The following is a 13,476-nucleotide window of genomic DNA, read 5'->3' as shown; positions in this document are numbered from 1 at the left end:
CTGTGAATTTAATCAAACTTGGGGCAAAGAACATAGAATATGTACTGTTCAACTTGAAATCCCAAAGAATCAATCATAAATACATTCATAACGGGGTTTGTCTAACAAAAATAATCAAAATATAGCTGTCTAAAACATTCATAAAAAAAAATTATAAGATCATACACACTACAAAATTTCAAAAGATACAGAGAAGAAGAAAGCAATTTCATATCACACTTCCTGTGAAAAATCAGTGCCAAGAGTTAATGCAGAAACATCTTGCCTAACACTTTTCATTAATAGTCATCTAATAAAAATCCTGCATACAAAAAAGATATTCAATTCACAAGTTAAATTATTACAGTTGAAATGGTTGGCAAAAAAGCATTCTGGCCAAGTATATCTTGAAAATGGTATAAAAAAAAAGCTTCATTGTTTAAACAAGGTGTTTTGCTCTTTACGGTGTTAAAAAATCTTTGTAAAACTTTTGAATGTTACAGTTACCAGGGAGACAGATACAAGTATCAATCTAACAACACTCCAAATAAAATTTGTGGAAGGATATGTTTTATATACTATACCTCAATTTCAAGTTCATCAGGCTTCACTTCACTTTCCTCCTGGCTCCTTCTCCTACTGCCAGTTTGGAGGGAGAGGATTTTTTTTTTTTTTTTTTTTTTTTTTGTTTTTTTTTTTTTTTTGGGAGTTGGTTTTTTTTTTTTTTTTCTGTGTTTTCGACAGAAGTTTCTGTCAGGCTTTCACTTCCACTGTCTGTGATCTTACTGTTAATTGCACTGTCCCTTAATTCAGTTTGTTCACTACCACTGCTTACAGATTTATCCCTGTTGCGTGCACTACTCAATGAGCTTTCCGCTTCTCTTCTTGTACGTTTTGGCTGGGGGCTAGTTCTGTCATTTGAAGAGGATCGAAGAACCTTTTTTCTACCCTTTGGGGGTTCATCAGGTACAGCTAGTCCTTTTATCTGTAAAACTTCTGCGGCGTTTATCAATCGCGCAAGATCACTCTGAGCAACACTCACCACGCCATCATACATGTAACTCAACAGAGCTTCTATTTCTTTTCCATGAATGTCTTTTAAAACCACTACAGGATGTTTGCAAGGTGTTTCCTCAAACATTTTGAAGAAATAGTCACTGCAACTTGCAAGAACTAACTTATGCACTCCATAAAACTTTCCTTCACAAGCCACAGTGGCATCTGTATACTTTTCCTGAAACAAAAAACATATTCTGTCAATCCCTCACACTAACATCCAATCTTGTTTTACTATTCCTCAAAAATACAATTATAGTAGGTACAAAAAACTTATCATATGTAAATAGTAACATTATGTATTTACATATATGTACAGTTGATTTTTCCATCAATAACCTAGTTTTCTCAATGAAAGATGACTTCTGAGAAAAAACTACGCAATGGTCACTGTCATGTTCAATTATTTTTTATTGGTTTTATTGGTTTGATGATAAATTCCATGCAGAAAACTTCAAAAACATTTGCTGTTCATATACAGCACAGTAGACTCAAAAGGAGCTTGACGTATACAACTGTACACAATGCCAATCACCTCTCTCCGAGTCTTTCTATCCTTCTCTGTTCCAATGCTTCCAAATACTATAGTATTTTTAACTTAACTGTCAGCCTCAATTCCCTCCTCCCCCCCCCCCACCCCCCCCCCCACAAGAACAAACCACCTCAAACAAGTCTGGCACATCTCCACTAATACTAACCTTTTTACTGACATCTATCTCCACATTTCTAACCAATATATGTACACTCAAATTACTATTCAAGCAATTCTTCTCAGTTCATTCACACACTTCACTTCCCAAAAAATGAGTAGGCTGAACTAGCCCTCATACATTTCATTCCACAGACATTTATCTTCTCTGCCCATTATTTTATTATCTTGACTACCTCCGTTTCTGCACCTATCGTGAGAGGTCTCGTCTCTCATCTTGCAAAAGTCCTTATGTTTGCTTGCAGGTGCCTATATAAATTATCTACTTCTGTCCTTCTACCATATATACAAACAATCACTGCTCAACTTGTCTGGTTCCTGTTTACAATACTACTGTAACATCACTCTTCCTCACATCCTCAATTTCTTTCCAGTCTAAGTAGCTTCTCTTCATCTCCAACAACATGCTAGTACTTGTGAACTTCAGCCGCTCAACAACCCATTCACAACCCTTTTCTTATCCGACAATTCTGTGTCTACATCCTACTTCACACAACTCCTAGAAAAGACAACACTCCTTTCCCCATCCCATTATTCCAAGAAACTAGCCATTCCCGATGCTTTCTGTTCAAAAATTACTACAAACGGAATCATTTTTATATACTATCTGACAAATTGTCCTGTTCCTTCTTCACATCCTAAAAGCTATCTCCACTAATTAATCTACTCTAAGCTATTTCTGATCTACAGTCATTACTTCAGAATAAGATCACCAATATTTTCCTACGATATCACTTTGTAATTTCCTTAAAATATCTTCCATATGTTTCTTGAGAATGAGCAACCTCTCAATGTCTATTTGAGCACATATTACTTATGCTTATTCTATAAGAATCAAACTGAACACTCGCTGGTTGGGAGCGAGAATTTTTTTTTTTATCTATTTGCCAAAATTTCAAAATACATAAAGGCAGCCCCTGGTTATCAGTGGCCTTGGTTATTGGCGGCCTCATTTGTCAGCAATCCGGCTTTATAGCACTTGTCTAGCAACAATGATAATTGGATTTTTGGTGCCGATATGCGCCGATTGCCAGTTATCAGATATTGATGACTATAAGTGCTGTTATCGCCAACTTTCCGTTATCTGCGATTTTCAGTTATCGTCATGCCGTCGGAAACGGAAACCCCACCATAACCGGGGACTGCCTGTAATTTCAATGTGTATGTATTTCAAAGGCCATCGGCTTAACCTTACTTGAAATCGTATGTTCTGCTAATTCCCATTTAACTTTCTTCTATGTCTTCTTGAAATAAACTGGAAACTTACAGAAAATCTCCCTTGATCATTTTGCATTTATTATTTGACCCTGCAATTCCTAATATACTGTGCCACTGTATATACTATACAAAATTTTATTTATTCTTCCTGAAATATGAATAAGCAATAATCTCTAATCTTCTTGCTTTTATAGATTTATGCTATTGACTTAACTTTAATGATAATTCATATTTAATACAGTGATAATATCCAACTTATCTTTTCTAATTTTCTGGCAAGTTATTTATTATTGATCTTTATCAATATAAATCATCATCTGTCAAAATTTTGTTCATTTATCTTTCTGGACCAAAGCTTTAACAATCAATCAACAGAGCACTAGGTTGTAAAATATGTGAGGAATTTTGTCAATATAAATACAATAGAAGAGATAAAATATATTTTATAATAAATATATCTGCTTACCATTTCCCTTAAATTTGAAAGCATGTGGCAAAATGTAGAGCTGTGGTTGTTCCACGCTAAAGATAGCATGCCATCTGCCATCCTGAATCGATTTTTCTGAAAGGAAAAAATGAGTAAGTTGTAAACAAATTAAAAATAGATTCTAAAATGAGAAAGTTGTAAACAAATTAATGGTAGGTTCTGAGTTGATTAAATGATTTAAAACCTTGCATACATCATGCTCCCAAGGTTTTTCAATTCATGAAGTTCAAGGTCATTTCTGAATCCTTCACACCCAAATTTCAAGATACAAAGCCACAAAAAGTCAATATTTCACTGCTTACAATGTCCTCTTTGTTTTGAGTAGCTGTGGAAAACACCACTGCTTTCATTGTTGCCAATTGTCTTTCTCTCCTGACTAATGTAAACTGTTATACAGACAGAGATCCTATCACTTCCTTTGTGAGCCCTTAACTCTTTCATATCCGCTTAGTTTTGAGTACTGTGTCCCCAGATATCCGAGGTGTCTGGGAGCACTCAACAGTGCGAAAAAATTATCATTTTGAAAATTCTGCAAAAACATAAATTTTATGCCATCAATGTTCATTTTGCTGTCCTTTTTTTCTAAATGTTAGTATTTTATGGTGGAATAGTCAGAATAAGAGTCCCAGCCCTCAAATACGAAAAAATGTGAAGTTATTTAACAAAAAAACAAAAAAATCTTTACTTTATTTTTATATTTTTGTTCCTAACCCAAAAACTATGAAAGTCAAGTGAATTAATTATTTTTTATGAGAAAGCCAATAAAATTCCCTAAATATTGACATATAAATAAATGGAAAACGAATAAGTCCAGCCAGTGAAAAAATTGATAGAAAAGAGGATAAGAAACATAGCGCCCCGCCCGGCGCATAGTGAGAATTATCGCTAGATTTTTTTTTTTTTTGAAGAGCCCTATCTCGGTTATTTTTCATTGAAATTCCTTTGTAAATATACGACAATATAGAGGAAACGTTGAAGAATAAAGGGAAGGTCAAGAAAAATGGCTTTGGATATGGCAACAGTTTCATTTTGACGTTATAAATTGATCGAAACGAAAAAAAAATTTACCGTTGTCAACATTTATTGCTAGAATAACAATTTTTTGAAGAGCCCTATCTCGGTTATTTTTCATAGAAATTACTTTGTAAATATACGAAATTGTAGAGGAAAAGTTGAAAAATAAAGGGAGAGTTAGGAAAAATGGCTTTGGGGTCACTGAGAGGGAAGTGTAGATGCGATCAGCTGATTTCATTGTGAGAATTTTACTACGCCAGGGATTTGAGCATGCGCAGTACAGAAACTACTTTGCTGGCGTATTGATACCCGAGATACACGGTCCAAGGTATGATCTAGCCTATAGAAATCGTTACTTATCTGAAAATAAAAATAAAATGCCCCTACCACATGTACGAAAAATTTCGGTAAATTTTACGTACCGCTACGTCAGTTGGATAGATAGGGGATAGAGTATTTTTACGTACAGATAAAATCTGCAGATAGAACTCTAATGAATCCGTGGGTATAAAAGACTTCAAACTGGTATTTTGACTGCCACTGTGACTGCTTTTATATTATTATTTGTAATATTATTACTATTAAAAGCCCAAGCTGCTGACCAAGTTGCATAAACGAAGTGCAACATGTTATAAACTAAAGAGGCCTTTAAGGAAAGCTACTCAACATTAAGTATCTGCACCAAGTACAAAAAATAATAACTGTACCAAGAGCAAGGATATATTAGTAAAGAAAAGGTTGGAAGGACAAAAGGGAACAACTCAATAGCTGTCCTTGATCGACCCCTTGCTGCAACTGTAACCGTAAATCTTGAAGGATGACAACCAAGCAGCTGAAATGTCCAAACTTGCAAAAACACTCGGGAAAACTTTTTTTTAACTATGAACAAAAAAACCCTTAAAGGAGAACTCTCAGTTTACCCTAATGCTAACCAAAGATGACTCTAGCAACCACCCAGAACCTGTAGCACCATGAAAAACAAGAAATAATTATTTACATACATACATGCACAATCACCATTCTACACGTCCAAAGAGGAATACAGATACACTCCTACTTTAAGAGGCTAGTAGCAGGGGAGGGTTATAAGTCTATGCCATAATGTTCTCCAAACCTCCACATGGGCGCAGATGATGGCCTGGCCCCAAACATGCCATGCTGTGGCAATGTTCCCAAGCGGAAATGAGCAGGGATGAAGAAGAACTTAACACTTGATGACATAATTTCTGTAGTTGATATTTCAGAGGGAATAATGTACTTTTTTGGGGGTTGTACACGCTGATCGTACATGGTCCAAACTGGACCCTACGGTTTTTTACCCTAGTACCTTTACCTAACCTAGCTAAAAAGGGTTCACTAAACCCCTTACCGACAGTCCCCATTAATTTCCAAACCCCACCCCAACCCACTCGTAGCAGGGGTAACCTCACCACCCAATAGCCTACCTATGCATAGATAAGAAGGTTGAGGGGGAAGCCCCGCCCACCTCGCCCCTCGGGCATGTTACGTCACAACTTTACAGGTCAGGTTGGGTTATGGAAAAGGTGGGCCGGCCGAAGTAACAACAAAAATGCCCAAAAAAGCCGTAACAAGTTTACGTAACAACGCAAAGATAGGTGTAACCTACGTAGCATTATCTTAAGAGTATACTAGGCTAGTAAGATCGGCAAAGATAGGTAGGTAGGCTTCGCTTTACTTGGGCCTAAAAATAACATGTCAATAAGATTTGTCTCCATTCTGCCACCATAAACATTTGGAATAATTAAGTTCAATTATCGACAAGTCATTAAAACCGTCGGTCAAACTCACCAATCAACGTAACAGACGAAAATAGTGACACGACTTCGAACCAGAGACTCCGATGACATGGCGACGTTGATTTGTTTGGGGTTAATGATAAACAACGACTCGTCACTCTTCTTCTTTAGAAACTTCGTAATGACAGCAGTGTTTTTCTTCTCTTTTATTGTTAATATACAAATAAAAAATGTGAACCAAAACGTCGAAATCTAGAGAAAACTAACAAATCAACATGTCATATGCAAATGAAGCTAAAGGAGTTGATGCAAAAGCTATTTATTTATTAATAATCGCAAAGAACGACAATATTAGAAAGAGACGAAAAAATGCGAAAATCAATATCTTATCTTATATTTAGGTTTTATTTTTACCAATGAGTAAAAGTATGGCTGGCAGGCTCTGGCTACGATTTTTCACGTCTTTCTATGAATTTCAGCAATGTGCAACAGGTTAATCTACGTAGTAAACTTGCGGATTGTGTATGTATGTATTAAAATAGGTACGTAGCTACTTCAACGCTACCACTCTCCTATAACTTTTCATTGTTGTACCTACTGCAGTTACCATTCTCTCTCTCTCTCTCTCTCTCTCTCTCTCTCTCCTTTCTCTCCTCTCTCTCTCTCTCTCTCTCTCTCTCTCTATCTCTCTCTCTCTCCTCTACTCTCTATCGTCTCTCTCTCTCTCTCTCTCTCCTCCTCCTCGTCTCTCTCTCTCTCTCTCTCTCTCTCTCTCTCTCTCTCTCTCTCTCTCTCTCTCTCCACACACACACACGTATAAAAACATATAAAGCACCAGAAATGTCATGAAATATATCTTCTTCCAAATAAACAAAAATACAGATATACAATTTTATAGTCTGAAAATTATTCTTCTCAGTATGAGAAAATATCATAGTCGACGCCATCGCAATGTGAAGGGCCTAGCTGAATGAAACTCCGCCTCTCGTGCCTTTGCCGTGCTTTATCTTCTACAGATCTCCACTCATCTCATGTCTCCCGTCTAAGTGGGACTCCACTCGGGGACCCCCAACGCATCTTCTGCTGTCAGGAGGAGACCAGTGCTTTCTTCGTGCTTTGTCCGCTTGACAACTAGTAGTTATTCTTTAGACCTTGGTAGTACTATTCCAAACTGACATAAGGAGCTCGTTAACGGCATTCCTTAAATCTACGGAATTATCGAGGATTTAACAACAATCGGCCTAAGATTTATATAAAGATATTTCTGCTGGGTTCTGGTTCGCCCGTCGGGAAGAGAAATCAATCTCTCGAGAGTTACGCAAATCTTCCTCGGCTGCAGGGGTGTCTGGTATCTCATTTCTCACAACGGTAAGTTCGTGTAATATTTTATTTTATTTGCTACACTGAGTGTTCAAATAAAATTTAGGTTCAATATTTGCGAGGAAGCGAGCTTGAAAAATTTCCCCATTAGAAGTATTTACTTATTCATTTTAAGAATTACTTACTTTGTAAAGAAGGTCGTCTACAAAAAAATAACCAGTAAAGGAGGAATACAAGTGTTTCCAGTTTTATAATTTTTTTCCTCTCACAGTATAAGTAGAAAAAGTAAATGGCAATCACTGTGGAAAGATTACCTACTGAAAGAGAAACGAGAGATATGATAATTAGCTTCACAGTTTTGAAAAGCGCTCTTGATAACGAATGAATATTGGGAAATTAATATTGCATTAATTGTGTTACAGGACGAGAGAGAGCTGGCTAATTTACCACCGTAAGCAGACTTAAAAATCCAATAGATTTTTACTTTGACAAGCACTCCAAGGACGGCAGTGTTTAGTACTAGCTCCGTGAGCATGGCTTGCTGGAACTTAGTCGATAAATATATCAGGAACAGAAAATGTACGATAGATTTCCTTATTGTTTTCATATCAACCATAGCATTGACTTCATTCAGATCACCACATAAGATTTCCATTATCGAATTATTGTAATAATAAATTGATGATAATCTTACAAGAAACACTGGATCATTGAACGTCTATTAGAAAACTGTCGATTTTATGAAAAAGGGTTTGAATCATTGTTGCCATATGAAGAAAATGTATCAATTTCACTACCAGATGTGCGCGTAAAATATATTTTACGTATTCTAACAATCTCACCATACATAGGCAAATTCAATTCACTTCTGGAATAAATATATGTGTAGGTCAATTTATAATATCACAGGTAATGAAATCTTAACTTCAAATGCTCGAGTTATAATGCAGTATAATACCAACGTTTGCTCTTGTATTTTGTCGCTTACGTTAGACGCATTCAGCCCCACGACCAAATTCAAGAAGAAGAATCTCTCCTTGACCAGAAAATCACTTCAAAATGGACATATAAACGGCTCACTAAGTTAATAAACTTTATTATATTGAAATCAAAGTGTTCAAAAATAAAACCAGGTACAGGATTGACTTAAGAACAGTTAAGTAGAAAAGGCTAAGAAACAGCTCGGATAAAAATCGACCCATAAACTCACCAGTTCATTTACAGAAATAAAATTAAATGGGTAAAAATTAGCAGTTATCGATAAATAACACAGTAAAAAAAAAAAAATTGTTCCGAGCCTTTGCTAAGTATCTGTGACCAGATGGATATCTGAACTGAGCTTTTGAGTGTCAGTTGGTTGCAGAGCTGCTCCCGTGTGGTTTTGAGCCCCTGTTTGATGTGGAAAATACGTGGGACGATGTGGAGACCTTTCGCGTGACTGGGCAGCTCTGTAATGTGGAGCACTGATTTGATCAAGATAGCGTGAAGCCCCTATATGATGTGAGGACTCTGGGGAAGGTCGGACACCTACCTGGTATGGAAAACTTAAGAGGTCTGGGTCTACTATGTGGGGTGGTGCATTCAAAGAAGGACTTGCGTTTATTTGTGGAAGAGACACAGAGGGAGGCCCTGCAATGGAGCGATATGTGGAAAGTGTGGGAGGCAGAGCACCTGTAGGCCGTGCAGCAACTGTGTTATTTTGAGATTGTGGGGGAGACAGAGCATCTGTGTGTTGTGGTGTGACTATGCTATCTATAGAATGTTTGAGTGGCAGAGCACCTGTGTGCTGTGGAGCAATGATTTTATATGATGAGAGTGTGGGAGGCAGAGCACCTGTGTGCTGTGGAGCAATGATTTTATCTGGAGATTGTGTGGGAGGCAGAGCACCTGCGCCCTGTGGAGCAACTAAGTGATCTATAGAATGTTTAAGTTGCAGATTGTGTATGTGCTGTGGGGCACCTATGTGATGTGTAGAATGTGAGGGCGAATGTGTAGAAGGTAGAGCATCTGCGTGTTGTGAAGCACCTTTGTGATGTGGAGAATGTGTAGGAGGCAGAGCATCTGTGGGCTGTGGAGCATCCATATTATGTGGGGAATATGCTGGTGGCAGAGCATCTGTGTCCTCTTGAACAACTAAGTGATCTGGAGGATGTGTGGGAGGCAGAGCATCTGTGTGCTCTTCAGCAACTATGTGATCTGGACATTCTGCAGGAGACAGAGCATCTGTGTGCTGTGAAGAACCTGTGTAATAAGAATGTGTGGGAGGCAGAGGATCTGGGTGCTCTTCAGCATCTAAGTGGTCTGGAGATTGTGAGGGAGGTAAAGCATCTGTGTGCTGTGGATCACCTATGTGATGTGGAGTAAGTGTGTGGGGGTAGAGCATCTGTGTGCTGTGGAGCACCTATGTGATGTGGAGTAAGTGTGTGGGGTAGAGCATCTGGGTACTGTGGACCACCTATGTGATGTGGAGTAAGTGTGTGGGGTAGAGCATCTGGGTACTGTGGACCACCTATGTGATGTGGAGTAAGTGTGTGGGGTAGAGCATCTGGGTACTGTGGAGCACTTATGTGATGTGGAGTAAGTGTGTGGGGTAGAGCATCTGGGTACTGTGGAGCACTTATGTGATGTGGAGCAAGTGTGTGGGGTAGAGCATCTGGGTACTGTGGAGCACCTATGTGATGTGGAGTAAGTGTGTGGGGCAGAGCATCTGTGTGCTGTGGAGCACCTATATGATGTGGAATAATTGCACGAGGCATAGCATCTGGGTACTGTGGAGCATTTATGTGATGTGGAATAAGTGTGGGGGGCATAGCATCTGGGTACTGTGGATCACTTATATGACGTTTGGTAGGCAGAGCACTTGTTTGCAGTGGAACACTTATGTGATGTGGAGTAAGTTTGGGAGGCAGTGCACTTTTTTGTTGTGGAGCAAGTTTGGTAGGCAGAGGACTTATGTGATGTGGAGTAAGTTTCGGAGGTAGAGCATCTGTGTGCTGTGGAGAAACTATGTTATGTGGAGGATATGTAGGAGGTAGAGCACCTTTGGGGAATGGAGCAACTCTGTGATGTGGAGAATGTGTGGGCAGCAGAGCATCTGTGGGCTGTAGAGTACCTTTGCGACGTGGAGAATATTTGGGAGGCAGAGCACTTGTCTGATTTGGAGGATATGTGGGAGGTGGAGCATCTGTGTGATGTGGAGAATGTGTGGAAGGCAGAGCATCATTCGAGTGTGGGTGACTTAAATGATGCAGAGAATTTGGTTGGTGCAGATTATCTGTGTGATGTGGAGAATCCATAGGTTGCAAAACATCTGCCTGATGTGGCACATCTACTTGCAGAGTATCTGCGTGTGGAGCACTTCCACATTTCTTAGCAGTTCCACGCTTCTTAATACTTCCATGTTTCTGAACGCTTCCACGTTTTTGAGCTCTTCCACGCTGGCGAGCATTTCCTCGTTTTTGCTGACCTTCTGTGTGCTGTAGTAGAACACCTATAGCAGACTGTTGCTGAGCATCTGGGTGTGACTGAACAGATTCATGGTGTGGAGAATCGATGCGCTGCATATCTTCTATGCACTGAGCAGTTCCACGTTTCCGAACTTTTCCAACTTTCCTAACGCTTCCACGTAGCTCAGCGTTTTCACCCTGCTGGACAGATCCCCGTTTCAGGGGGCCACGAGGCTGAGTAACTCCACTTTCTTGATTGACTCTATGCTGTTGGACATCTTGCAGTGGCCGAGTGTCTTCATCTATGGCGAGACATTTCTCAGGAGAAGCAAGCTGCTGTGCACTGAACTCGCAGGAGCTTTTGGGAAGGCTCTCCTGAATTCCATTTGCAAAGGGCCTCTCCGAGAGCTTCCGCTGACCAGCATTACTGTAAGCTCTGAGGACCTCTACCCCACAGCCATACATCTCTCGAAGAGCATTTGCAATGACTGCAAACGTCTCGTCCTTGAACATTAACTCGGTCATCTGGAAAGTGTTTAAAGGTCGACTCATTTCAAGTGAGGAAATTTAGGGATAACATTCACATTACATATGGACTGGCAATTAAATGGCAAAATTTTCTGGTGTCAAGTTACATGGCATTCTAAGACCACCATAATAAATGAATGAGTTGCCATTCTGAAGATATTTGCCACAAAATCTTGTGATGGAACACATTCTGAAAGTTTTCCATTCAAACATATTGACGTGGCCTACAAACGATAGTATAAGGCGCAAGTAGACTGTATTGTCATGGTATGACAGAGAAACTATATCTAAGGTTGTGTTAATATAAAACAGTTTTAAAAGTGAAAACTATGAGTCGTACGGCATCATAGTAGGAAAAATGAAAGCACATGGTTATGATGAAAGTTCCAGAATGCATAGGTTGGATAATGGTAAAAGAAAGATGGACTGACTTGGACTTAGCCTTTCTGTGGACGGCTAAAGAGACGGGAACCCAGGGAGGGCGGGAGTTTGAAAAGACAAAATCGCAAGAAAGACACGCCCTGGATTTCTTGAATATCAAATTTGAGACAGTCATGACAGAAAATTTTTAAGCAAAAATAATAATGAATAATTTACGAACTTCTTTTGGGTAATTCTAGACAATCACTCCATATGGACTGCATAGCCACTAGGGAATGGGACGTCAAATGTATTTTGCCGTGTTTAATACTGGCCCCTGGGGAATAATTACAGTCGACTCCCCCCCCAAAAAAAAATAAATAAATAAATAAATAAGTGTAAATTCTTAATAAGGAACCCAAATGCTATAGGAAACTAATTCCAAAGAAATACCTAACGCGGAGTTATTACTTACATCTACCTTCTTTAGTTCCATGGATTCTAGAAAAGGTGAGTATCAAATTCACTGCAATATGGTGCTAAAGTAGATTCACATCAGTGGTACATTTGATGTCTAGGCCAGTCCCTTACGATGCTCCTGATTGGCTACTGATAAGCCAATCACAGGGCTGGAAAAGCCTCAGTCTCTACTCGAGAATTCACATGGGTAGGATCTATGTTCCACCTCTCCTGTGGTATATGTCTTTCAAAAGTATCCCACAGGAGAGGTGGAACATACATCCTGCCTATGTGAACACTCTCGAGTGTGTTTCAAGCCCTGTAATTGGCTTATTAACGGCCAATCAGGAGCGTTGTAAGGGACGGGCCTATAGACATCAGATGCACTGTTGATGTGAATTTACTATAGGCCCTCTGGGAGCAAATTATTATATACACCTATTTCTATATATCAATAAACAATCTTTTTCCTCGAAAGGTTAGTACTAATCACGTACGGCGTCCCATTAAGCTTCTGTCATGTTTAGTACTATAATATAGCACCTCGGAGGTGAGCGTAGGTGGATACTACCCAAAGGTCTACGTAGAGCTTAGATACTACATAGCGGGTTAAGACCAACAGATAGCTGCTATATTAGTCTGGAAAGACCTGAACGCTACAGATATGAAATCATCTGTAGAGCACAAGCAATAACCTCACTGGGCAACGATGCCAGAGACTCTTATCAAGACCAGTAATAAGTAATTTAATACAACTCCAGGTTTTGACCAACAAGAGGACTGTCAATTGCTGTAGGCCAAACAGGGGGGAAATGGGCGATTTTACATTAAGAGTTCCGCTCAGAGATATCACTTATCGGTAAAATGTTTAGACTATATATAGAAAATGGCGTGTATAATAAAATAATGGAGAGGATTTCCGAAAATTACCTCGATAATTTTAGAAATTTGTCTTATGTTTATGGTTTTACGTTACTGGCCGAGGGGCTTGATCGGAGGCGGATTGAGGATTTGATGTTTAAAAAAAAGAATCTTAAAACCTTTTTGTCGAGTCTATGATATGATATGGAAGATCAAACAGTAAATGTGAAATCTGCAGTGATAAAATAGTAGGTACTACATCTGGGTGTCCTGCGTGCGCTA

The 13,476-nt window shown here is 39.0% G+C and overlaps 2 protein-coding genes across 2 annotated transcripts in view; one reads left to right on the top strand and one right to left on the bottom strand.

Moving 5' to 3' along the window:
* Positions 1-13,476, bottom strand: part of LOC135203285 (zinc finger protein 37-like) — a 128,110-nt gene that overhangs the window by 113,779 nt on the left and 855 nt on the right. The window contains exons 2-4 of the mRNA XM_064233045.1: positions 3,429-3,524; positions 716-1,213; positions 564-629 (exon numbers count right to left, since the gene is read on the bottom strand). Coding sequence (XP_064089115.1) covers positions 564-629; positions 716-1,213; positions 3,429-3,524 — 660 coding nt within the window. The remainder of the gene's footprint in view (positions 1-563; positions 630-715; positions 1,214-3,428; positions 3,525-13,476) is intronic.
* LOC135205725 (zinc finger protein OZF-like) overlaps positions 7,302-13,476 on the top strand; it is a 27,939-nt gene continuing 21,764 nt past the window's right edge. Inside the window, exon 1 of the mRNA XM_064236805.1 lies at positions 7,302-7,588. The gene's annotated coding sequence lies outside the window, so the exon portion shown is untranslated. The remainder of the gene's footprint in view (positions 7,589-13,476) is intronic.

The sequence above is a fragment of the Macrobrachium nipponense genome, chromosome 24 (genome assembly GCF_015104395.2).
Source record: "Macrobrachium nipponense isolate FS-2020 chromosome 24, ASM1510439v2, whole genome shotgun sequence".
In the NCBI taxonomy this organism is placed as follows: domain Eukaryota; kingdom Metazoa; phylum Arthropoda; class Malacostraca; order Decapoda; family Palaemonidae; genus Macrobrachium; species Macrobrachium nipponense.
Note: the sequence above shows the minus strand (reverse complement) of the source record. Positions and strands in the feature narration are given on the sequence as shown.